This window comes from Aspergillus ambiguus, assembly GCF_047715705.1.
Source record: "Aspergillus ambiguus strain CBS 117.58 unplaced genomic scaffold BDV59scaffold_5, whole genome shotgun sequence".
Classification (NCBI taxonomy): Eukaryota; Fungi; Ascomycota; class Eurotiomycetes; order Eurotiales; family Aspergillaceae; genus Aspergillus; species Aspergillus ambiguus.
The window spans coordinates 957,603-979,786 of record NW_027395518.1 but is presented as its reverse complement, the minus strand read 5'-3'; the positions used below and the strand labels follow the sequence as shown (position 1 = coordinate 979,786).

The window sequence follows — 22,184 nt, the reverse complement described above, 5'->3', positions numbered from 1 at the left end:
AGCAGCCTCACATGAAAGGTTGACGTAGGATTTGGCATTTATTGCTAGACGTTATCCAGTCCCAGCTGGACTCTAGTGGAATTACCTAAAGCGTAGACACCCCGGGAACCCATGTTTCGCCAATACGTTTCACTTCGGAAATGAACTTCTGGTCTGTAAGACGCATAGATGATGGGACCGACGCTCCAGTTTGAGCTGCGGGGGTATGATCATCTGGAGCGTAGAAGGGATTTTGCAGAAGTTGAATATACGCTGATTGTAAGGCTCGAAAAACCTGCGGCATTGTACTGTTAATTATACTGTCATTTGAATTTACCAACCCCTTCTGGCGCTCAAACATGGGAGGCAGAAGGGCCATGCACACGTACTGGTTTGAGATCCGACTCCTTTAGGCTACTTCCCGTAGACAGTCTGTTTTCTTCGTCTCCAGTTGATAATGGTTCGCCGAGGAAATCGACTATGACGAGTAGTTTCACACCAGTGGTCGTGAGCCAGCCGTAAGCTGCTAACCGTTCGTCGAAAGCATGTAAGAGACCCAAGTCTTGATCGACGGACGTTTGTTTTTGCCGAATATCAAAAATATCAAGACAGGAATTCAATAGGAATGAAAATTCTATTGTCGAACTTTGGTATGGAGGAAACAACGAGATATGCAGGGGGTTATCCTTTAATCATCAGTATTAGCGTCCGCCTGTCCTGAGAGTAAGGTTGGCATCATACAGCTTTGCCAATGACACCTATGCAAGCAATCCTAGGGACCGACATCTTGACCGGTGTCTCAAAAGACAAGATATATTGCTGGCCAGAGAGAGCGTGCACGATTAATGCGCCGTAATTGAATCTTCGTGGGGTTGACCGGAGTTTGAGGCCAAGGGAAACTGATATCAGAAGCGCTCAATTACACCGTTAGATCGCTCTGGTGGAAGGGGTGTTAGTTCATCCGGTAGAGTCTAATCATCCTGTAACTTGGATGAGAGTAGGTATAGGCCTTTTGAGCACCACGGGACATGTACCTAGATTGAAGTTGAGGTTCCGATAGGAGATCTATTCGGGAAGTTAGTTGGAGGAAATTATGTAAGTGCTCCCAAGGACCAATGAAGCGGTCGAGAATTTAACTTACCTTGGGGCGAAGATACAGTGACACACAAATTACAGTATAATACAAAGTTGTGTCGTATAAACAATGCATTTCCCGCATATTATGTGTAATGACACGTATCGTCCGCAACATTAGAAACTTTACGGAACACCACTAGCACCATTCGTGCAAAATCCTAACCCTCCAGTGCGGAGCGGCGACTGTCTTTCCTATCCGGACCAGCAGTTTGAATTACCTACGTGGTTGCTCCCAGCTCCTTATCCTCGGCTCTTTGCCTCTTCTGCTGTCTCCTGAGTCCTTTGCTGGGAGGGGGTTTACTTCTTTCTTCTCACCCTGCCCTACAGCTCATCGACCATGCTTCCCATTATTACGCGCGCCCGCCCTGGCGCTTTCGAGGCCGGGCACGTCACCAGACTTTTGTCCACCTCTCGTCCGACGGTGCAGCCTCGCTTGGCTTCATGTATCCCTCCGACTCAGCCAATTGCATTGCTGTCGACTTCCTCGAACAAAGCGGCGACGGCGCTTGAGCGCCAGGGACAAACCGGTCAGGCTCTGACTGCGTCCGGAAAGGTCCGCAAAGAGGTGCCTCTGGCAAGTCAGGAGAAAAAAGAGGGTGCTATGCAATATGTCTTGTTAGTATCACCGGAGTCCCAGAGTATTACAGTTTGAACGTTCCTGACTAGTTGACTCTGCAGGACCACACTTGATCAAGTCGCCAACTGGGCACGCCAGAGTTCGCTGTGGCCCATGACCTTCGGTCTTGCCTGCTGCGCCATCGAAATGATGCACTTGTCCACTCCGAGATATGACCAAGATCGCCTGGGAATTATTTTCCGAGCCTCCCCCCGTCAATCCGATGTTATGATCGTCGCAGGCACGTTGACAAACAAGATGGCTCCTGCTCTCCGGCAGGTCTACGACCAGATGCCCGATCCCCGTTGGGTTGTCAGCATGGGAAGCTGTGCCAACGGTGGTGGTTACTATCACTATAGTTACTCGGTCGTTCGTGGGTGCGATAGAATCGTGCCGGTTGATGTTTATGTCCCTGGATGTAAGTCCAACACAACATCCTCGCTGCGTCTCGCCCCATACTCTGTGATATTTGCTGATCCTCATTTGTGCAGGCCCGCCCACTTCCGAGGCTCTGATGTACGGAATCTTCCAGCTCCAAAAGAAGATGAGACATACCAGAATCACGCGCATGTGGTATCGACGCTAATGGGCTCTTGTGGGCTCGGGGAAGAAATGCGATGGATGGATTGTGAGAATATGTGTTCTATAGTTACCGATTAGATTCGTTTCATTGAATAACTGTCCAGGTCATATGTAACGTTTCCTTTGTGATATTTCCTTCTGCGGCAGAACCTGTGGTCTTTTACCAAAATACTGAAAGACTAGTTTTGCTTTTCTATAGATCATGAAAAGTGCGAGAAAGTAGACTAAACCGTAGTGACAGAAAACACGGAGATACTTGGCCTGGTAGAGATCGATATATTCTCAAGACTTGTCTAATGGCCATTCATGCGTCAACTTCTCTTAACCCTGCAAATTCTAAATCTGACCTCGAAATTTCGCATGTTGTATTGAATGGGACAATCTTATCCTCGTACCATGACAGTTATGTTCTTGAAAAGTTAAAGAGACTGATGTTCTCTTAATCATCCTGCCCAGAGTGTAAGATCATAGGGGGGGGAAGAGCATATGATAGTTTACCCACGTGGACCATTTGACGCTCAACGGGTCGAAATTGTGGAGTAAAGCCTATATTTTCATGCCTGAATAGCAAAACATCCATCATCAATAAAAGAAACATATTGTGTATACATCCCGTATAGAAAGATCTCATGGGAGTTAGCGGAACAACCCCATGCAATGAAATTGCCGAATGGAGGAGTTAGAGCCCCACAAGAACCTCCGACGAATCAGATCCGTCATACGACGCTTAGGCGGAATGGAATGCCAGTTCCCAAGAAGGTAAGTGCTTAATCTTTTTTTTTCCCGCTCCTCTGAAATCTTGACTGCTTATCACTAGCGCTCCATTTACTCCTTCACTTACGATATTCTCTGGATTGGCCTCATCAGTTACCTTCATTCACCTGGATACCCTACCCCGAAGACTTTCCCAATATCACAATGGGGAGAAAGAGAGCCTCGCGAGGCTCCGGCGCGGTCGATGGACCCGAGTACTCGTCTCTCGAAGGAGTACTGTCCTCCCCATGGACATTCCTCTGCCCAACAAGCGAACTGCACGACACGATTTTGAAATCTGCGAAACACTTTTTAGATCCTCTTGCGTCCTCCGTCAGTGACTCTCAGACCGTTCGACAGCGAATCAACCGGAAGCGAAAGAGATCCGCACTCGATGATCCGTCGACAGAAAACGTTCTCCAACTGAAGCAGTTATATGCGGATGGGTTTACTCCGGACCAGATATGGGAGCAAGCCTCTAGGATCCTTACATCCGCTGGACAGGAAATCGAATACGATCACGCCCTGCATGTTCGAGACGTTGAAGGCCCTTTGAACGGCGCGTTTGATGAAAGTGATGAAGAGATGTTATCCGAAGGTCTTTCAGAGAGTGATACAGATGGCTCGGGAAATGGTGATGAGCAGGACGATAATCTGGATTATGATACCCACGACGAGTCGAATTTCAACGGCCCGGCACAAGACGACATGGAGTTGGACCTCGAAGATGGCATGGATGATGCGTTGGATGATGATCTTGAGAACGAGGATTCTGCTGAAGAAGACGAAGAGGCTCGCGATACTTACACGGAAGATCGCTTCGGTTTGAACGATGGGTTCTTCTCTATCGACGACTTCAACAAGCAAACGGAACTGTTGGAGCATCAGGATGCCAGGGGTGAACCGGATGACGCCGACAGTGAGGAGGAAGATATTGACTGGCACGTTGATCCACTCGTACCTGGAAATGCGGCTTCGACTTTGACCAGTACATCGAAGCCCAAAGATGACGGCAGTGACGACGAAGACGACAGCGATGAAGAGGGACCAACATTCGACAGCGTCGGCTTGGATGCGGCTTCAGACTCCGAGGAAGACGATGGTGCTGATGGGGCTGCAGTCGGCATGGCTGGATGGCTTGACACCAGTGACATCAAATACGCCGACTTCTTTGCACCTCCTCCCCGGAAAGCCACAACTAAGAGATCTCGCCCACTCCCGAAGACACAGCCGGACCATGCTATCTCAGAGGAGGACGTGAACCGCGCCATGGCCAATGTCCGCCGTGATTTGTTCGAGGATGAGATGTCAGACGGGGACAACGACGAACCGAATGATGATACAGACGTTCCTCAGGGCCAGCGTTCAACCCACGAACAACAGCGCGCCCGTATTGCTGATGAGATCCGGCGCCTAGAGGCTGCAAACGTCGCGAAGAAAGAATGGATGCTCTCTGGAGAAGCCAGGGCTATTGAACGCCCGGTAAACTCTCTCATCGAGGAAGATTTAGAATTTGAGCGGATTGGAAAGCCAGTTCCAGTCGTTACGACAGAGGTTTCGGAGGGCATCGAGGAGCTTGTCAAGCGCCGTATCCTTGCGAAGGAGTTCGATGAGGTGATACGCCGGCGGCCTGGTGTGGCTGACGGGCAAGCCTCCAGGAGGGAAACATTTGAACTTGAAGACACGAAAGCGCAGCAAAGCCTTGCGGAGATCTACGAAAACGAGCATCTTCGCCAGACGGATCCGAACTATGTGGACCCTAAAAACCAGAAATTGATGCGCGAACATGCTGAGATCGCGAACTTATGGAAGGACATAAGTTCACAGTTAGACACCCTCTCGAACTGGCACTACAAGCCAAATGCTCCGCAGGCCAGCATCAATGTGATCACCGATGTGGCGACAATCATGATGGAAGACGCGCAGCCGACCACAAGTAACAGTGTTGGCGGAGCCGCGACCCTCGCGCCGCAGGAGGTCTATACGCCGGGCGATGACGGCAACGCGCCAGGCGAAGTAATTCTGAAGACTGGAGCCGCAGTTTCGAAGGAGGAGATGTCTCGTGACGAGAAGGCTAGGCTGAGGAGACAGGGCAAGAAGGCAAAGAAAGCAAACGCCGCAAATTCCAAGCCGTCATCAGGCCGTGCGGCTGAGAAGCAGCAGATCGTATCGGATCTGAAGAAGGGTGGTGTGAAGGTGATCGGAAAAGAGGGTGAGGTCACGGACATCCATGGTCAAAAGGTTGGGACGAAGGGGAGGGATGGAGGTGATGTGCTGAAGCTTTAGCACGGTGCATTTGTCAAAAGTAGTTTATATTGGAAACATAGATCATTATTCTGCTCTATAATCTAGTCTAACACGAGCTACCTATATTCATGCATTGCCACTTCCCGCCGTTTTGCGATGCTTCAAACGGAACCTATACAGGAAGATGTTCTCTCGGCTGTAAGTTTCAGCGTCAGGGTCATCGCGAATTTCTTCGATATCGAATATTTTCTTTGCGGACTTCATGAAGCGGATATCTGCTCTCCTACGCTTCTTGTAGCAGAAATAACAAACGGACTCTGGGCCCATGAGGTCTTTCAAAGTCGATATTAGCAAGGGAAAGGCGGGTTCAAAATAGACGCAGTCGGCGGCAAGTATTATGGAAGGGTGCGTTGGGATGGCGGTCGGTAAGGGCTCTCCCCAGTCCAGCACCGATGCCTTGACAGATGAGGAGAGGCCATTTAGCTCGATATTGGTTTCCATTAAGGGTAACATCGGGGACTGATCGGTAATGTATATCGGCGACGGGCCAGCATCCTTAGTTTCGTCAGTCCTGGGGTGGGATTCAGCGTCCCTCTGGCCAAGTGCCACGGCCAGCCCGACAAGCCCACCGCCAGCACCGAGCTCTACTCTGTAGAAGTGTCAACAAGGCGGTTCCAACACATTAACAGGGGTGACGACGAGGAAGATAAGGACACGAAGAGGAAGAAACCGACATTTGCTTGTCCACCAGGTCAGAGCGGCGTTGTCGCAGAAGATATCTGGCTAGCACCATGCCGGCGGGCCATAGCTGGCCTCCACAACCCTCTTTCAGGTCCTCCTTCAGTAGGAGGGGTTCTTTGAGAAGGCCGCCGAAAGAGATTGTGCTATGTCCAGCAGTCTTGCGATCCCTTACGGGAACCAAGGATTCGCTAATATCGAAGGCCGCATCGGAGTCGATCAACTCTGGATTGGTGGGGTCTGTTATTGTGGCCATCGAGGACTTCTATCGAGGATTGTGGGACAGACGTGAGTGATAAAGGATAGATCGGCAGAGGAAGGTCGGGATAGAAAGAAAATGAAAGTGATTGATTATCAATTGGAGACAAATGGAAGGGTTTCAAGGAGGACAGGAAGAGGAAACGGAGAGTTGCTTGAAGAGGGGCAGAATGTGGACGAGGGAGAAAAAAATATATCCATTAAAATGAAAAAAATAGATTACAGATCGGCGTTCTAGAAACTGCTTAAACTGCCGATAAGGACGGGGATAATTTCGAAGATCAGCTGATATCTTGACAGAATCAGTATTTATCATGGTATCCCTGTTTCTGACTCTAACACTCACTCGGATTATAGATTATCATCTAAATGAAAAGTTTGACATATTCCACCTACTGGAACGGAATATTCGGGGATCTGCAGCGCATAAATCCTGTGCGGATCGAACCGTGCAAATCTGGACAAGTTTAATGCCATGTGTGCAACCATTATATAATCAACCAAACAGCATCAGATGTTCCACCCAAGTACGGAGTACGTATTATATCAATAGAGTTATCTGGGGTTCTACTGGTTTACTAGGTTATCTAGATATGCATAAATATATGTAAGGTAACCTACATATTCCCGAACAAGATAAATTCGAATGCACTGTGGTACCCTGGTCAATGCCTCTTCACAGCAATCCAAAGATACTATTTGCACAAAAAGTAAGCAGTTACTTTTATGTTTGCCAGTGATTCTTCTAGATGGTAATGTAGGTTTATCACGGATTTGGAGTACATCGAGATAGGAACGTACACCGTATCTACATACCCGCAGGGACACCATTCCGTGCTTCACTACTCACTATTGGACTTTCCGATCGCATCTATCACGAGTATCTTCTTCCCAGCCCCACGGGGATCTGCTACGTGTAGGTCGAGTCCGAGGGGTGGTAATGGCAGAGTCGCTTGGTGTCTATGTATGACGTCATACTCTCTCCACATCTGGATGCGTCTAGTAGCATGAGATCATTGGCCATGGAAGACCCCGTCACATTGGTTGCCAGATGTTCTTCCAGACTCTCCCACGACCGTCCAAGGGATCCTGACGCACACTGGTCTTTTGGTCATGACGACGTCACATCATGGCTGCTAAACCTGCCATCTGACCTTTTGGACCGCGCTTCAAAAGGGTCCCATCTCGTCCTTCCATAGGATGAATTCTATCCGAACTGTCCCAACAATTTCACCACGTCGCAATAAACCACTCTGATTGATCCATCTATATAGCATTATCTGAACGGAAACCCTCAGTCGAGACAGACAAAATGACGACTCTTCACTGTGAGTCCCTCTGGTGTTCCCGTCATCCAAGTCCCTTTCACTGATCAAAGGGGGGAAAAAAAAGACTTGCCTCCCGTGAAGCCCTCCGCCATTGCGATGGGCACCTTCTTCACCCACACTGCTTCGCTGGGTATCCTTGCTCCCGTCTTTGGTGACACCTATCACCGCGCCCAGGCTGCCAACTCCAAAGAAGAATTCCTTAAGTCCAAGGAGGCCGCTGGAGCCGCCGCTGCCTGGGGTAGCTCTCTGGTTGGAAGTGCCGTGCAGACCTACGGTGTAGCGGCTTTGATTAATGCAACTGGAACATTAAGCTACAAGGGTGCCGCTTACCTCGGAACTTTGATCTTCTTCGCGAGCTCCGCTCCCAGTGTATGTGCTGACCAGGATTTCACCAATTCACATGCTAACTCTTCATAGTTCATCGGCCAGGTCGTGACGGAGAAGCGGCCTCTTGATACTGTTGCCGTTGGTGCTGTCAGCAGAGTCTTCGAAACAGTTGGTTTGAGCTTGTTCCTTACTTGGTGGGGTACACGTACCAACCCTTTCGACTAAGCTGTGATCCACTGGTATAGCTGCCGTGAAGGAGATAAGAAGGTTGCTGTTTAATGTTTCATATGAGTTTTAAACGAGCCCCTGTCCTGATTTACTCTTATATTCCACAGCTGTATTTGGGACGAAAATGGAAACAAAGGCAGTCAAGTAGATAAGCTTCAACGTTATTAAATATCAGCCTACTGGTCCAATTCTTGAATTATGTATGGAGCCATGGACAGAAGTTCTACCCGTAAAGGTAGATGTAGATGGAAAGTGACAATTTTTATAATATATCCTTAAGGACTTCGAGGTACGTTGGTCCGAGGGTGCACTACCTGAAGGCGTCACCAGCAACGGAAATCACCACTCGGCTACTATAGGATATTCAGCTGTTATACGCCATTACCCGCCATTCTGCGCATAAAATAAGAGCAAGTTGAAGGCAGTCCTATAAAGTACGGGACGAACCTACAAAGGGCGGTATATGAGTGGTCGACACAGCAGCGGTTCAAGGCATAATAAAGGAAAAAGACACTGTATATTCACTTCTAGGCTAATCAGATAATTAAACAAAGGTGCGACAAGGATACCTGACCTGTTTGTTAGTCTTATCGGAATGAGATAGCAGAATGGAGTCCAACTTACGCCTCGCCGTAGCCGTGGGAGCCATCCAGCTGGTACTTAGACGACGAAGAGTTCACACTGCAGGGAAATGGCGGCATTCCATTGGGGCCCAGAACACCCTTAACTGCGGTGTTGTCCTTCTCGAAGAAAGCGGCCAGCCCGCGCTCCTCTCCTTCTTGCTTGACAGAAACGAGTTGCTTCTCACCCGCTTCACCGGCCTGCAGAACGTTTTCCTTGGGCGCGGCCTGGCTGCCCACGGTCAGGAGACCGACTGCGTCCGCCTGGTTCACTGTGCTGAAGCGGGGGTAGTTTCTCCGAACATCGCGCTTCCAGTACGGGTTATCGGCAATGTCGCCAGCAGGGATGGTGACGGGGTCATCGTAAGACAACGGAGGGAGAGCGCCGGGGGTCGGAAGGCGAAACTGGGCGTTCAGAGGGACACCGGTCGAACGTTCGGGATCGACGGCGAAAATGCGGCGAATGCGTTCCCACACGCCCGTGGACTGAACAGTGTATTTCTGCGTGATATTAGATACCCGCGGATCACTTGGAAAGACAAAGCACAATTCCACGAATGTACCGTCCATTTGAACGAGCTTACCTTGTGGACAGCGACCACATTCGAAGCGGACTTGGCCGCCTTCAGAACCTCGCGAGACATCCTGTTCAGTACCACATCAGAACGAGTTCCACCAGGCTGAGGGGCAAATATCTCAAAATGGATGGTACTGCATCAATACCTTTCTTAATTCACGAAAGAACGAGAGTCTGGAACGGTAGAGCGACGATTGGTCCTCAGAAACCCTTCGGCTTTCGAGGAATCAGGGTCGCTAAGTTGAAGCATCCAGCCGGCGGGAGTTAACGGAACAATGATATTTCCGGACTTGCGCATGCATTATCTAATCACAAAGCGTAAATAGTTACAATCAAGTCAGGTATTATTGGATGAGGCCGAAAATGTACGTAGAGTAACAAAAATGGCTTCGAAATTGGATGCGCATTACAATGTCCCACATAGTACACAGCATACGAGTATAGGACGTAACTAAAGAGTAGCAGCATGCTTGCGCAAGGATACAATTTGAGGCGTCGCATCCAGTCAGTCCTTGGCATCTTCCTGTTGTCCATTATCCTTGACTTCCGCCTCCTTCTCCTCGCCTTTGGAAGAGGAGTCCTTATCGCCTGTCGTAGTATTCACTAGATCCTGGACAGCAGTCACTGTTGCGTCCGGGCCGCCAGCCTGCAAAAGTAGAACAGTGCCTTTCTTGTCGACCGCGAAGACACCACGGACCGTGCCTTTAGGGGACTTCTTGAGACCCAAAGCGGCAATCAGCGTAGCTGAAGGGTCGCAGATCAGAGGATACTGCAAATTCTGTTTCGTCTTAAATGTGGTATTTGCCTTGGGCGAATCCGATGACAGGCCGAAAATCGACAACCCCGTGGAGGTCAAATGGTCATGATTGTCTCGGAACATGCAGGCTTGCTTTGTACCTTGAAGCGCATGAGTCGCTGGAAGGAAATGACTTGGGTGTTTTCTCCTTGTCCCCCGCTAGGGTAGAGTGGGTAAGATCGGAGGCTCCAACTTACAGCCAGGGGTTGAGGCTCTGGGATACGTGAAAAGCACGACACCGGATTTGCTCTCCTCAACCAAGGTCTTCAGGGTTGTTTTGGTGCCATCATTGGTCTCAATTTCTCCACCAAAGCCGTCAAGGGAGATTGTATCGCCAACTTTGGGGACGTTAGTCGAAGTGCTTGGTTTCTCTTGTTGCGACGCCTCTTTCGGTCGGTTTGAGGCGGGTGTTTCAGCTTTCTTGTTCTTTTTCCCTGTCACAGGGGGTTGAGTGGCTGCTTTGCGCTTTCGAAGTTCGACCATTGTTGCTTATGGCGGTTCTTGACTGACGTGGGGGCGGTGGTAGAGGATGTAAGATTTGGATGATGTCGGGGGTGTACAGCTAGTTGATAGAAGCCCGCTCGGGAGCGATTGTTATCGACTAGGTACGATATTACAGAGGTCGCTCTCCGCCAATTTGCTCACGCTGGTCCTCTCACGTGCGGAGAATGTTGGCGCGTACCTATACTCCCTACGGTATACGCAGTAGGTACTAGTCAGGGATGTAAAGAATATTATTACGAGGGAATCGGATAGATCACCGAAGAGCGAAAATACATACATACATGGTAAGTAGGGACTAGGTATGATGTCAACGATGGTCATTACAAGCAGAACCTTCAGCACTACGACTTCTTTGCCAACTCTACCAAACCTAGTGTATGGATATAGATCGTAGGTGGCGTCGAAACTTACCGAGTAACGCGATTATTCTGTGTTTAACCATACTGGCTCCTTAGACGAGAGTGTTTTGTAACTGAAGCTGGATTATCCCAAGAACAGTCTGTCCTACTTATGCCACGGTAGAGGATCTTTAGATAGACCACAGCATTATCAGCATACTTCGTACACCTTTATGAGCCATCTGGAGTGGACTGCGTGCCTAGATACCTTATGAGGCCATGTACCTTACCTTACCAAGGTTCCGGTGTACCGACATCCGCAGTACTTTGACGTTCCAGGATTCTGCCGAGAATTCCCGACCCGTGGCTGGTCAGGAAAAGAGGGGACCAAAAAGAATAAAATCTCCTTCCGTCCCGTCAAAACTTCTGATCGCCACCCGCGCCGTCTGTCTCCATCTTCTTCTCCAGGTGTTTGATTATTCACCGTGTAGTTTTAATATTTGCCTCCCTTCCTCTTCTGTAGTTTCTTCATTTCATCTCTACCTGTCTCCTGGATCTTGCTGTCCCTGTGCCTTTCATGTTCTTGACGCCGGGAAGATCTCCTCACTAAGAGTCATCGTTCGGTTTCACGCGCCTCTGTCACCCCGATTCCTCCTGCGAGCTGTTTTTTTCTTTCTCGAAATTGCCTCTATCCGATAACCAGGTCCGCCCCTATCGGCTCCCTCCAGGTCAGCCCTCGGTGTGTCGCGTGTCATCATGAAGGTCTTCTCCTCGACATGCACCTTCGACTATTCATGGGACGAGGTCTCCACGGCGAACTGGCGCAAATACTGTCCCTGGAATGACAAGTCCCCGCATGTTGTTGCCGTGGACACGTTATCTCGTACGGTGGACTCGGACACTGGAGTGGTATGTTCCTCTGAAAGGGTGTTGTGTTCCCATCGACCAAGCTGACCAAATATGATATGCAGCTGCGGACAGAACGTCTTATCACATGCAATCAGTCGGTGCCGCAATGGGTACTTTCTCTCTTCGGCGGCAACGCTACCTCCCACGTCTATGAGATCTCCTACGTCGATCCAAACTCGAAGACCGTCACGATGTGCTCCTCGAACCTCACGTGGTCGAATGTTTTGAGCGTTCAAGAGACGGTCGTGTACCGCCCCTCGTCCTCGATGCCTACGTCATCAACAAGCTTTCAACAAGAGGCAAAGATCACTGCGCTCTGCGGTGGATGGCAGAAGATTAAGAACAAGGTCGAAGAGGCGAGCGTGGAGAGGTTCAGCCAGAACGCCAAACGGGGCAGGGAAGGGTTTGAAGCCGTCCTCGAAATGAGCCGACGAGTGTTCGGCGAGCAACGCGAACGCGAAAGTGGGAAACTGTGATCGCGCATGATCCCATTTTCAGTGCTTTCCCGCGAGACTCGGTATACGATATCCGTTACCCTGCATCACCTCATTCAGCGACTGCATCTGTTGGCGTCAATCGGTTTCTCCTCATTTCCAAGCGTACGGTGCGATACGGCGTTCCCTTGATTTTCTACACTCAGTTGCATACGCCGCGTCCTTCGAGATTTATGTGGTCGTGGCCGACGTCACGGGCTTGTGACTCATCCGCCACATCTTTCCCTTCTTACGAGGCATATGATATGGTTCCAAAAAAGTTTCTTCGAATTTTGTACATTGAGCGAGCCGTTGTTTCCAGTGATCATCCCGTTTGCGCGGGGGAGATGTGTTTAGCTACCATAGAACATACCTATAGATTCAACTTGGACTTCCCATCTCATCTTGAATTTCAGAAATATGCAAGGTTATAGACACTGAAATATACGCATATGTATGTATATAAGCAAGCCTTCCATTACGCCCATAATAGCCCGGACTCCATTTCCATATATCCCGAGATTAAGTATATCGTATCCGCATGGCTTCTCATCCCTGGCTCATTTCACCAAGGATTTACTACCCCATCAGTCCGCCAAGGACAACGCGACTGACACCCGCAACCTCGTTTTTGGCATTGTTTCGGCTCGCGTCCTCGAATTCTCGGACCACGCCGGCGACCATAATCTTCCGGAGCTTTGTATCTGCCTTGGAGAACATCTCCCCCAAGGCAACGGTGCACATGGAAGGACTGGAGACCAGAGAGACCAGCCGAGTGTAGCAGTCTATCAGCACGTCGCACAGAGTGATGAAGGTTTCAAAGTAGTCCGGCTCGAACGGCAGCGACGGCGTGAGGAGATAGGAGTACTCCTCTCCGGGGAGGAGTTCGGACGCCTCCGTGTGGGGGAAGGAGACGGCGGCGGCGGTCGAGGAGGCGATATTTCCAGCCATGGCCTTCAGATCGGACGGATCGCTGGACTGCATGGGGAGGCCAATCTCCGTGGCCGAACTCGCCCTTCTCGTCTTTGCACCGGCGTGCGCGGCTCTCTTGAACATCTGCGGGATGCGCGCTCGCGCGAGCGTCGACGATGAGCTTCCGTCCGGCGGGTGGACCTGCTGGAAGGTCTCGAACTCGATCAACAAGGCGTTCAGGGCTCGCAGGTACTCGCCGGGGGTTGAGCTAACGTCCAAGATCGGCGGGAGGGACAATCCGAGAAGGAGATAGTTTATCGCGCGACGGGATAGTTTCCGGGATTCGAAGTAAGGGATTCGATTGATGTCGGCGCGGGAGAAATGCACGGTGTTAAACCAGTATATCCGGCCCTCATGGCTGGATGGTTGAATTAGCGATTGCCCAGGGTGGGCTGTGGGCGCGGGACTGCCGACTCACGCTCTTCTCAAGTAATCCAAGGTCGAAATCCGTTTCGTAGCCATGTCGTGGATATGCTGGTAGATAGCGGTGGCGCTTTGAGGCCCGAACGAGCCTCCTCCGCTGGTTAAGGGGGGAGGGATGGGCGCGGCTGGGGTCTCATGGCCTATGCTTGATTTCCCGGTGTCTCTCCGAGACAGAGTAGGCGCAAACGAGGACGGGAGCATGTTTGCGTTGGAAGATGGCAGTGAATCCGCAGAGGCAGCCCTCGGTGACAGAGAACGGGGATCTCAGCGAGAATGAGGGCATGCGGGGGAGTTGCTTGGAGTGAAGTGGGAAGTTCGTTGCGGGAAGGGGTTGATTGGCTTTGGGGCTACGGTGCACCTATATTGGAGATTAACCGTGAGGTACAGCCCTACCTTACATACAGGTACAGCATAGTATACTGTCGATCTGTTTATTATTCCCAGAGTACTTTAAATTAATCGACTTTAATTATGGGCGTGTTGTCTTTATTGAAGGTCATTGAACAATTCCAGGAATCTCATCCACTACTTGGGTATGCGTACAGGCCCTTTCAGGTCAAGACTGCACTCTTGTGCTTGTATAACAAACAAAACAGTACCTATCCACGCAGTCCAACCGAAAACCCACCAGATTAGGCCCCATGCAAAGCTCCAGAAACAGACGTACTCCGTAAGATGAGGTATTCTGCCCTTTCCGACCCCTTTTCGCCATGTTCCCCACAGCCTTAAGTAACCACCGCCCTCCGTGTCCAACTACCCCTCCTGCCCCTCCTTCGAGAACTCCCGTTCAAACACCATCGTACGGAGTACCACATAACGCAATAGCCCCTCAGTAAGCGACTGCCGATAGCGCCTATTCGAACTTCCTTTTATACAATCGTGTCGTATACTGCCTCATCCCGACCAGAATGAGTGCTGGACCCGAGGAAGCCGTTCCTTCTCCGGGACAATGGCCGGTTGACCCCCAGGAGGATGTACCTATCTCCGAAGACCGCATTTGGGTTGATGGCTGCTTCGATTTTAGTCATCATGGTGAGGAGACTGTGTCCGGTGTGATCAGAATAGACTCCTAATCCGACGTGCATCTTCTAGGCCATGCCGGTGCTATGCTCCAGGCTCGTAAGCTGGGCAACGAGCTCTATGTTGGTGTGCACTCCGATGAGGCCATCCTCGAAAACAAGGGCCCAACGGTGATGACTCTGGACGAGCGGTTAGTATCTACCTGTCCCGCGGCCCCGGGAGCTCTGTTTCTTTGGCTGACCTGGGCTGGATATTCAGTGTGGCTGCCGTGGAGGCATGTCGCTGGGTGACACGCTGTGTTCCCCACGCTCCATACGTGACGTACCTCCCGTGGGTATCGCACTATGGCTGCAAGTATGTCGTGCATGGAGACGACATCACTTCAGACAGCAATGGAGATGATTGCTATAGGTTTGTCAAAGCCGCGGGCCGTTTCCGCGTGGTGAAACGCACCCCCGGAATCTCCACGACGGACTTGGTTGGCCGCATGCTGTTGTGTACGAAGGGGCATTTTGTGAAAAATGTCAAGGACAGTCTCTCAGGCGTTGAGGGATCTGGTAACCAGCAAGAACGTAAGGAGTCCGCCGACAACCTCATGCAGAGGATCCGCGACTATGCAACAGATGAAAGCGGTCTGCAGCCTGGTCCACAGGTTTGGATCTGGGCTGGTTCCAGCTCTGCAAAGCTTGACAACACAGTGGAAGAGCCAGGCTCGTTTGAAACCCTTGTTGGCGGGAAATCGGTTAAACCCGGACAGCGCGTTGTCTACGTTGATGGCGGTTTCGACCTCTTCTCATCTGGACACATCGAATTCCTTCGACAAGTGTTAGCACAGGAAGAATCGGAAGGTCGCCAGCGGGGTTGGTACGGCCCGGAACAGAAGGAAAAGAGATTGAAAGAGCACGGGGAAGACTACGGGCCTGCCTATGTTGTTGCTGGCATCCATGACGATGATGTGATCAATCATTGGAAGGGCCTCAACTACCCCATCATGAACATCTTCGAGCGTGGCCTATGTGTCCTCCAATGTCGCGTAAGTGACCATGCTTTAACAGCTATAGCTACATGTCTTTTACTAACATTGTCCAGTATGTCCATGCCGTCGTGTTCTCGGCCCCGTTTTCTCCGACTGAACCGTACTTGAAGGCACTGCCCCTCGGTGTGCCAGATGCCGTTTATCATGGGCCTACAACTTTCATCCCACTGACATATGACCCGTATGTCGCGCCGAAACGGATGGGAATCTTCCGCGAAACGGCCACCCACGCTTTCCAGCATGTCAACGCCGGCGAAATCGTTGAGAGGATCTTGAAGAGCCGGGAAGCTTATGAGGAACGACAACGTGCGAAGTTGCAGAAGGGCGTTGTCGAAGATTTAGCCAAGTCGAAGGAAGCCTCTCAGTAGATGGGATATAGATGGGATATCGAATGTCTGGAATCAAGTGTAAATACTGCCACACCTAGCTCCGTAGCTGATGTACATAGTTATCGTTGACTTCACAATATAAAAAGTTCCCTAGGCAATCCTGTGACTCTACTGCGTTGTGAATTATCCCACTACGTCCTTGAGTCCTAGGACTAATACTGAACTATGCGAAAATGCCAAGTGGGAACAGGAGCCAATCAGAAGTAATCGATCCGTAATCCCAAAGCAATGCGCGAATAGATGGATATAAGTGATTATTGAGTGGCGTATTGTTACATTCGGAGCGCTCTATAGAGAGGGAATTAGATATACTGGACATAAAGACCTTCAAGCCGTTTTACAGTCTTAGTCGGCAGCCACCAACACTCCCTTCTCTTCGAGCATCTTCGCAAGGTCCCCGTTCTGGTGCATGGACATGAGAATATCGCAGCCACCGACGAACTCCTTGTCGAGATATAATTGCGGAATGGTGGGCCAATCGGAGTATTCTTTGATACCTGTACGGTGTGAAAACATTAGTCGAAAATGAAGCTCGTAGTGCCTTTGGACCGGCGCATGCTCCGTAGGCGCAAAACATACCCTCACGTAGCTCAGGATCCTCCAAGACGTTGAAAGCCACAAACTTCTTTGGGTCAACTCCCTGCAATCCTAGGATCTGGATGCTTGCCCGAGAGAAACCGCATTGCGGAGTTTCCGGGGTACCCTTCATGAAGAGGACAACGGGGGCGGAGGCGACCGCCTTGTCAATGGCCGTCCGCGTTTCCGATGAGAGGAGACGGGCGTGGAGGATCGAAGGCAGCTGAAAACCGGTCGGTCGAGACGGCAAGATATACGATGGGCGCGAAAGCGGCCGGAAGGCCTACATGAAAGGCTCTGTTAGTTTGAAGCACACAGGAAGGACTTGGTCAAATTATAGAGTTCGGTTCCGGGGGGTATCAAATAGAATAATGGTCCTAGGCATACCGACGAGAAAGCTGTTCTGGCAAACATGGTTGCGGTGTTCTGATGGAGTTAATAACGGTTCTGGAGATGGGCGAGCATGACGATATTGCTATCAAGCAATAACTTACCCGATAAATTATGCTCACTAAGCAACAATGCCGAAAATCATGTGACGTATACTGAGGTTGTCCTACCATATACATAGTTCTGTTCATTAAGTCACAGTATAATACATTTTAGATGGCTAAGGTATTGTACACATTGCAGAACTAATTGTCTGCTGTATTGATGCCTTTGGATTCTTTTTTCTCCCCGTAGATGCCGAGCGTTTCCGCCATGTACTCCAAGAACATTCCCAGGGTGATACCGCCCCCGGTCAGGATACAGCCGTTCTTGAACCACCACCAGCAGTTTTGAACATTCTTTAACTGGACCTTCCAAATCATGGCGCCGAGGGTGAGGGCAGCGCTTCCACAGCTGCCGACGAAGAAGATAGGCCCCGCTCCTGCAGCAACTCCTGCAGCAGCCAGTAGTCCCACCTGAACAGCTGCCAGACCGGAGAGGACAGTTTTTGTATTGTGTTCATGACGGAGAGCGATTGACTTGATCCCCGCTGCGACGTCGTCTTTTATGTCCATATGGGCATAGATCATGTCGTATAACACGGTCCAGGCAACACAACTGGAATACAAGGCTGTCGCGGCCCCCAGGGCGTCGTTGTTGGAAAGAAGATCCACCCCCAAGGCAGGAAATCCCATTATGGCGCCCCATGAAAAAGTTAACCCTAAAACAGCCTGTGGGTAGTAGGTCACACGTTTCGCCAGAGGATACGTCGTTACGAGAAGGAGACTCGGAATCCCGTACCACAGGCATTGGTAGGGGAACTGCAGTAGAACTCCCAAGCCCGCCAAAAGGTTGACCCCAGTGAATACCAAGGCATTCAGTGGAGATAGGGCGCCTCTAGCAATTGGTCGAAATTTCGTGCGCTCCACATGAGGGTCAAGATTCCGGTCCCATAAATCATTGATCGCACACCCCGCACCTCGCATAATGAAAGCGCCGGTGAGGAACAATCCTGTAGTCCAGGCGACTTCGAGAGGGGAAGCGGAGGCCATAGGAGCGGCAAGAAGCGTCGAGAATGCGCAGGGAAAGAAGAGATAGTATGTGCCAGCGGGCTTGTCGAGCCGTAAAAGCTCGGCATATGGTATCCAGGATTGAGGGAGGGACGCAATTAGACCCGTTTGCGGAGGGCGGTAGTGAGTTACTGGGTTTGAAACCACAGTCGCCGGTGACTGGTGTATTGAGGAAGACGAGGATGGGCCAGCGGAAGTATACTTTGCGATTGCGACTGGTTTTCGCGGAGTGATGGAAAGGCTCGAGATGTTCGTAGGCCTGCGCATGCTGTAGTTGTTGGACAAACGGGGCCAATGGCCGCACCGTGGCCTTATCCGCATAGATCCGTTAATAGTGGGCAATGGCTTTGTTCCTAGACAACCACGCGATTGAGCGCGTCGCACGAGGGCGAAATATGTCGTCGGACGCATTGTGAAAGCTCAGGGCACGAGGAGGATTTGGTATATGATAGGACTGAACGCCGGCAGAATCGTAGTCAACTAGAATGCATATTCATCAAGGTACTCCGGACAAAGGTATGAACATCGAATCTGGCATAATCGGGTTGCGTTCGTGGGATGCTCGAAAACCGGGAGAGTGGGAAAAGCTCGGAGGTCCCGGAGAGCAGGGTACTGTCTCGTTTGCTGATGGAGGTTGTGGTTAGTGGTTGTACTTCGTTCGAGTGCATCTGGAGGAGGGAGAGTTATGGAAGAGTACCTGAAACAAGCTGGAGGACAATGACAAACACAAGAGTGAGGTGGAAAGAGGAACAGATGGTTGGGGAGCCGGCGAGGCAACAAGGCCGCCCACATGACCGAACGTTGCCAGGAACCCGAGAGCTTCGATCAACAGCCGCTTCAATATATCTTCATCTTCAACACATTTCTCCGGCAATAATGCACCTACCACTTCTCACTGCGCCTCCACATCCTACCATCTCATATTCTGACTCTCCGAGTCCCAAGCGGTATCTTATTCCTGTCTGTCCCTCCCTCTGACTCCGTATCGAAGCCCGCCCTTGTTGAACGCTTTCCGATGCATAAGAGCTCTATATTCAACCGGGATCTGCACCAAGCGAAGGACACCTCTTATCGCCCGCTTTGTGTTTCTCCTTCCAGATATCGTCTCACACTTTCTGCCATTCTTGAAGCCCTCTGAATCCAGATCCCCCGGATCGCGAATATGCTTCCCTTTCGCCGTCCAAGGAATGGCTTTTGAACCTCACAGAAATCCGAACTGCTGTCCTTGACCTATCCATTCACTCGATACTTGCGTCGCTTGTCTCCTTCCACCCAATCTCGTCCAAATGCCATCTCAACGATCTCGAGCGGCGTTCGAGCCGATCGCCCCAGACGTAGACATCCCGGCGCTTGTCGAGTCTACCCCGAATTTCGAGTATGCGGATCGCATCACTTGCGATGCTATTGATGATTTCGGACTGGAAAAATTCGAGAAGATTGTTTTGGGCCATGTGATATTGGGTGGGAAACCGCTGGTCATTGGGGGGTTTAATGAGAGACTGGATAGCTCTGTCTTTTCCGAGAGATGGCTACGCGCTAGACATTCAAAGACGCGTAAGTGCGCTCCCAACATATCGTGTGATGGTGCTAACAATGTACCTCATTCTCTAGCTGAAATTGCTCGAGAACTTGCTGCAAAGAAGGACATTCCGCTCACCATCGGACATTACCTGAACCACTTGCCTAGGCTGACGAAGAAGTTGGATGCGTACAATTATCGGAGCCCCGAGAAGCAACGTCTCTACCTGAAAGACATCGACTGTCCTCAAGAATGGCATACCAAATTGAAAGAATTGATACCCCCAACCCTCTTCTACTTGAACAAATCGCCGCAGCGGTTTCAAGGACCGGGTTCCAATACTGTGCCATTGTTCGAAAAACCAGAGCCTAAAACTGCTACTGGAATATCTATAGCACCAGCTGGTGATCTAATGAGTTGTCTCCCGGATGCCATGCGTGCACAGAATCTGATGTGCTACATCGGACACGAAGGGACCTACACTCCCGCCCACCAAGAAATGTGCGCTAGTCTGGGGCAAAACATAATGGTCGAAGCGTCAGATGGCAGTGTGGAACATGGGGAGCCGACTAAGCCCGGTTCCTCCATTTGGTTCATGACCGAGAGCAAGGACCGCGGCGTCGTTTCGGAGTACTGGATGTCAGTTCTTGGACACGACATCGACATCGAGGACCATTTTGCTCAGATAAACGCCTGGAAATCGGCCCCGTTCAAAACCTATATCGTTGAACAACGTGTGGGAGATTTCATTCTGGTCCCTCCGCTGGCGGCGCACCAAGTGTGGAATCGAGGTACGAGGACTATGAAGGTAGCGTGGAATCGGACAACTGTACAGACTTTGAAGCTGGCCTTAAATGAAGCGCTCCCACATGCCCGGATGGTGTGCCGAGATGAGCAGTACAAGAACAAAGCCATTGTGTTTTACTCGCTTGAGCACTATTCGGCCCTCCTGTCCCAGGTAAACGAGACCCAAAAAGCCCATCCAAAGGTCCAGCAGCTGCGAAAGGATTTTGAACAGCTCTTCAATCTATACACCAGCATCCTCTTGTCCGAACACTTCGTTCTCGGTTCTCCGAAAGAGAAAGATATGGAGTACATCAAATTCGACAGCAATATCACCTGTTCATATTGCAGAGCGAACATCTTCAATAGGTTCCTGACGTGTCCGTGGTGTGCCAGCGACGAAGACAACGCATATGATATTTGCATGGAATGCTATGTCATGGGTCGGAGCTGCGCTTGTATTTCCAACCTGAAATGGGCCGAACAGTTTCGGTGGAAAGATCTCACCAAAAAATATGAATCTTGGAGACGTCTTCTAATGAAGCTCACCGGAGCCTCCGAGGAGAAATATCCGTGTCTCGCGGCCAAGAGAAGTCAGCTTGGCAAAAAGACCCTTGCTGAGATATGCCAGGAGCAGCTCAAAAGACGCCCATGGGTTGACATTACAAAGCCAGCTGTTCAACCGGTAGAGGAAGGCCTCAGCGACCCTGATAAGCCGGCTCGAAAACGACGAAAGACACGACCGAGTGATAAGAACAACAAAGTCGGCCGCTGTCACATCTGCAAGTACCTTGATCCGTCTTGGAAGCTTGCCTCGTGTTCCAATTGCCACCTAAGCTACTGTTACGGTAGTTTATTCCGGGCATTCAACATCAAACCCCAGGACGTGCTGGAGCTCTACCATTGGATCTGTCCCAAATGTCAAAAGTTCTGCAGCTGTTACCAATGCCGTCGAGACCCTACGATGACCCCATACGAACCGGAGAACACTCACCTCGGCCATGATACAAGAAAGATCGCTGATCCTCGCAGTGTTGAGAGTCTTGTGGATCAACGGCATTCTAATGCTCGGTGGCTAAAGAAAGCTGGTGACGATGAGATCAATCGATTGATGAAACATCAGCGAGAGGCCGACGAGAGACGCAATCAGGCGCTGGTCGAGCACGATATTCAGCTGGAAGAGCTCACTCAGATACCCCCTACCCCTGAGAACAACTATTTCCCGCAAGTACTGCCGCAGTATGATTACTCCGAAGACGTCAGTACCATCCCAGTCGACCCGGCTCTGCAGAGCTTGGATGAGTCTTTTTTGACTCCCCAGCTATCACTCAATCAGCCAGAATAATTACGCCACGAAGCGCCGGCGAGTTTCGATTTCAGCATAGCATATGAGCAGATTGTGTTGGATCAAGTTGTGAAGCTTGGAGTGATAGTTATGACTGGGTATCCTTGATACAATCGAGGTCTATGTGAACGACACGAGATAATGACATGTAATTCAATAGCGCCCATAACAAATAAGAAGCTTCGTGCTTGAACGGAAGACCACCCGGTCAG

The 22,184-nt window shown here is 50.5% G+C and overlaps 12 protein-coding genes across 12 annotated transcripts; 6 read left to right on the top strand and 6 right to left on the bottom strand.

Moving 5' to 3' along the window:
• Positions 1–14: 14 nt before the first annotated feature.
• BDV59DRAFT_132935 (uncharacterized protein) lies at positions 15–848 on the bottom strand. The gene is made up of 3 exons (XM_073687006.1): positions 721–848; positions 369–665; positions 15–274 (listed from the first exon to the last, which is right to left on the bottom strand). The coding sequence occupies exons 1-3, from the start codon at positions 763–765 to the stop codon at positions 86–88; spliced, it is 531 nt and encodes a 176-aa protein (XP_073551094.1). The 5' UTR covers positions 766–848; the 3' UTR covers positions 15–85.
• A 471-nt stretch (positions 849–1,319) lies between these two features.
• BDV59DRAFT_172637 (NuoB/complex I 20 kDa subunit family protein) lies at positions 1,320–2,549 on the top strand. The gene is made up of 3 exons (XM_073688746.1): positions 1,320–1,731; positions 1,795–2,150; positions 2,224–2,549. The coding sequence occupies exons 1-3, from the start codon at positions 1,454–1,456 to the stop codon at positions 2,316–2,318; spliced, it is 729 nt and encodes a 242-aa protein (XP_073551093.1). The 5' UTR covers positions 1,320–1,453; the 3' UTR covers positions 2,319–2,549.
• A 560-nt stretch (positions 2,550–3,109) lies between these two features.
• Positions 3,110–5,400, top strand: BDV59DRAFT_172636 (rRNA-processing protein MPP10). Its single transcript, XM_073688745.1, has one exon. It carries the CDS (start codon positions 3,233–3,235, stop codon positions 5,351–5,353), a length of 2,121 nt encoding a protein of 706 aa, XP_073551092.1. The 5' UTR covers positions 3,110–3,232; the 3' UTR covers positions 5,354–5,400.
• On the bottom strand, positions 5,401–6,569 carry BDV59DRAFT_172635 (putative methyltransferase-domain-containing protein). Its single transcript, XM_073688744.1, has 2 exons — positions 6,049–6,569; positions 5,401–5,963 (listed from the first exon to the last, which is right to left on the bottom strand). The coding sequence occupies exons 1-2, from the start codon at positions 6,306–6,308 to the stop codon at positions 5,441–5,443; spliced, it is 783 nt and encodes a 260-aa protein (XP_073551091.1). The 5' UTR covers positions 6,309–6,569; the 3' UTR covers positions 5,401–5,440.
• A 656-nt stretch (positions 6,570–7,225) lies between these two features.
• Positions 7,226–8,369, top strand: BDV59DRAFT_172632 (DUF1761 domain-containing protein). The gene is made up of 3 exons (XM_073688743.1): positions 7,226–7,638; positions 7,703–8,007; positions 8,056–8,369. The coding sequence occupies exons 1-3, from the start codon at positions 7,623–7,625 to the stop codon at positions 8,188–8,190; spliced, it is 456 nt and encodes a 151-aa protein (XP_073551090.1). The 5' UTR covers positions 7,226–7,622; the 3' UTR covers positions 8,191–8,369.
• A 293-nt stretch (positions 8,370–8,662) lies between these two features.
• BDV59DRAFT_172631 (putative NADH-ubiquinone oxidoreductase 21 kDa subunit) lies at positions 8,663–9,615 on the bottom strand. The gene is made up of 3 exons (XM_073688742.1): positions 9,398–9,615; positions 8,818–9,314; positions 8,663–8,762 (listed from the first exon to the last, which is right to left on the bottom strand). Exons 1-3 carry the CDS (start codon positions 9,455–9,457, stop codon positions 8,738–8,740), a joined length of 582 nt encoding a protein of 193 aa, XP_073551089.1. The 5' UTR covers positions 9,458–9,615; the 3' UTR covers positions 8,663–8,737.
• A 113-nt stretch (positions 9,616–9,728) lies between these two features.
• On the bottom strand, positions 9,729–10,837 carry BDV59DRAFT_172628 (thioredoxin peroxidase DOT5). Its single transcript, XM_073688741.1, has 2 exons — positions 10,384–10,837; positions 9,729–10,287 (listed from the first exon to the last, which is right to left on the bottom strand). The coding sequence occupies exons 1-2, from the start codon at positions 10,667–10,669 to the stop codon at positions 9,896–9,898; spliced, it is 678 nt and encodes a 225-aa protein (XP_073551088.1). The 5' UTR covers positions 10,670–10,837; the 3' UTR covers positions 9,729–9,895.
• Positions 10,838–11,471: 634 nt separating this feature from the next.
• On the top strand, positions 11,472–12,820 carry BDV59DRAFT_172626 (putative mitochondrial protein sorting (Msf1)). Its single transcript, XM_073688740.1, has 2 exons — positions 11,472–11,937; positions 12,000–12,820. The coding sequence occupies exons 1-2, from the start codon at positions 11,785–11,787 to the stop codon at positions 12,411–12,413; spliced, it is 567 nt and encodes a 188-aa protein (XP_073551087.1). The 5' UTR covers positions 11,472–11,784; the 3' UTR covers positions 12,414–12,820.
• A 13-nt stretch (positions 12,821–12,833) lies between these two features.
• BDV59DRAFT_172625 (uncharacterized protein) lies at positions 12,834–14,107 on the bottom strand. Its single transcript, XM_073688739.1, has 2 exons — positions 13,801–14,107; positions 12,834–13,740 (listed from the first exon to the last, which is right to left on the bottom strand). The coding sequence occupies exons 1-2, from the start codon at positions 14,004–14,006 to the stop codon at positions 12,990–12,992; spliced, it is 957 nt and encodes a 318-aa protein (XP_073551086.1). The 5' UTR covers positions 14,007–14,107; the 3' UTR covers positions 12,834–12,989.
• A 434-nt stretch (positions 14,108–14,541) lies between these two features.
• Positions 14,542–16,367, top strand: BDV59DRAFT_132872 (ethanolamine-phosphate cytidylyltransferase). Its single transcript, XM_073687005.1, has 4 exons — positions 14,542–14,837; positions 14,898–15,015; positions 15,084–15,858; positions 15,915–16,367. The coding sequence occupies exons 1-4, from the start codon at positions 14,714–14,716 to the stop codon at positions 16,227–16,229; spliced, it is 1,332 nt and encodes a 443-aa protein (XP_073551085.1). The 5' UTR covers positions 14,542–14,713; the 3' UTR covers positions 16,230–16,367.
• Positions 16,368–16,595: 228 nt separating this feature from the next.
• On the bottom strand, positions 16,596–18,736 carry BDV59DRAFT_191488 (putative para-hydroxybenzoate-polyprenyltransferase Coq2; the record flags this gene model as incomplete). Its single annotated transcript, XM_073691906.1, has 4 exons — positions 16,596–16,747; positions 16,830–17,109; positions 17,367–17,371; positions 17,578–18,736. The coding sequence occupies 4 exons, from the start codon at positions 18,734–18,736 to the stop codon at positions 16,596–16,598; spliced, it is 1,596 nt and encodes a 531-aa protein (XP_073551084.1).
• Positions 18,737–19,611: 875 nt separating this feature from the next.
• Positions 19,612–21,972, top strand: BDV59DRAFT_191487 (putative JmjC domain protein; the record flags this gene model as incomplete). Its single annotated transcript, XM_073691905.1, has 2 exons — positions 19,612–19,879; positions 19,937–21,972. 2 exons carry the CDS (start codon positions 19,612–19,614, stop codon positions 21,970–21,972), a joined length of 2,304 nt encoding a protein of 767 aa, XP_073551083.1.
• Positions 21,973–22,184: the final 212 nt, after the last annotated feature.

Coding starts and splice junctions, on each gene's coding strand:
- BDV59DRAFT_132935 (XM_073687006.1), bottom strand. CDS start 765: ATGTCGGTCCCTAGGATTGCTTGCATAGGTGTCATTGGCAAAGCT. Junction 666..720: donor TAGGTGTCATTGGCAAAGCT/GTATGATGCCAA, acceptor TGATGATTAAAG/GATAACCCCCTGCATATCTC. Junction 275..368: donor AGGAGTCGGATCTCAAACCA/GTACGTGTGCAT, acceptor ACAATGCCGCAG/GTTTTTCGAGCCTTACAATC.
- BDV59DRAFT_172637 (XM_073688746.1), top strand. CDS start 1,454: ATGCTTCCCATTATTACGCGCGCCCGCCCTGGCGCTTTCGAGGCCGGG. Junction 1,732..1,794: donor GGTGCTATGCAATATGTCTT/GTTAGTATCACC, acceptor TTGACTCTGCAG/GACCACACTTGATCAAGTCG. Junction 2,151..2,223: donor TGATGTTTATGTCCCTGGAT/GTAAGTCCAACA, acceptor TCATTTGTGCAG/GCCCGCCCACTTCCGAGGCT.
- BDV59DRAFT_172636 (XM_073688745.1), top strand. CDS start 3,233: ATGGGGAGAAAGAGAGCCTCGCGAGGCTCCGGCGCGGTCGATGGACCC.
- BDV59DRAFT_172635 (XM_073688744.1), bottom strand. CDS start 6,308: ATGGCCACAATAACAGACCCCACCAATCCAGAGTTGATCGACTCCGAT. Junction 5,964..6,048: donor GACCTGGTGGACAAGCAAAT/GTCGGTTTCTTC, acceptor ACACTTCTACAG/AGTAGAGCTCGGTGCTGGCG.
- BDV59DRAFT_172632 (XM_073688743.1), top strand. Junction 8,008..8,055: donor TCGCGAGCTCCGCTCCCAGT/GTATGTGCTGAC, acceptor AACTCTTCATAG/TTCATCGGCCAGGTCGTGAC.
- BDV59DRAFT_172631 (XM_073688742.1), bottom strand. CDS start 9,457: ATGTCTCGCGAGGTTCTGAAGGCGGCCAAGTCCGCTTCGAATGTGGTC. Junction 9,315..9,397: donor ATGTGGTCGCTGTCCACAAG/GTAAGCTCGTTC, acceptor AATATCACGCAG/AAATACACTGTTCAGTCCAC. Junction 8,763..8,817: donor TCCCACGGCTACGGCGAGGC/GTAAGTTGGACT, acceptor CAAACAGGTCAG/GTATCCTTGTCGCACCTTTG.
- BDV59DRAFT_172628 (XM_073688741.1), bottom strand. CDS start 10,669: ATGGTCGAACTTCGAAAGCGCAAAGCAGCCACTCAACCCCCTGTGACA. Junction 10,288..10,383: donor CAGAGCCTCAACCCCTGGCT/GTAAGTTGGAGC, acceptor ATGCGCTTCAAG/GTACAAAGCAAGCCTGCATG.
- BDV59DRAFT_172626 (XM_073688740.1), top strand. CDS start 11,785: ATGAAGGTCTTCTCCTCGACATGCACCTTCGACTATTCATGGGACGAG. Junction 11,938..11,999: donor TGGACTCGGACACTGGAGTG/GTATGTTCCTCT, acceptor TATGATATGCAG/CTGCGGACAGAACGTCTTAT.
- BDV59DRAFT_172625 (XM_073688739.1), bottom strand. CDS start 14,006: ATGCTCCCGTCCTCGTTTGCGCCTACTCTGTCTCGGAGAGACACCGGG. Junction 13,741..13,800: donor TTGGATTACTTGAGAAGAGC/GTGAGTCGGCAG, acceptor TCAACCATCCAG/CCATGAGGGCCGGATATACT.
- BDV59DRAFT_132872 (XM_073687005.1), top strand. CDS start 14,714: ATGAGTGCTGGACCCGAGGAAGCCGTTCCTTCTCCGGGACAATGGCCG. Junction 15,016..15,083: donor GTGATGACTCTGGACGAGCG/GTTAGTATCTAC, acceptor CTGGATATTCAG/TGTGGCTGCCGTGGAGGCAT. Junction 15,859..15,914: donor TATGTGTCCTCCAATGTCGC/GTAAGTGACCAT, acceptor AACATTGTCCAG/TATGTCCATGCCGTCGTGTT.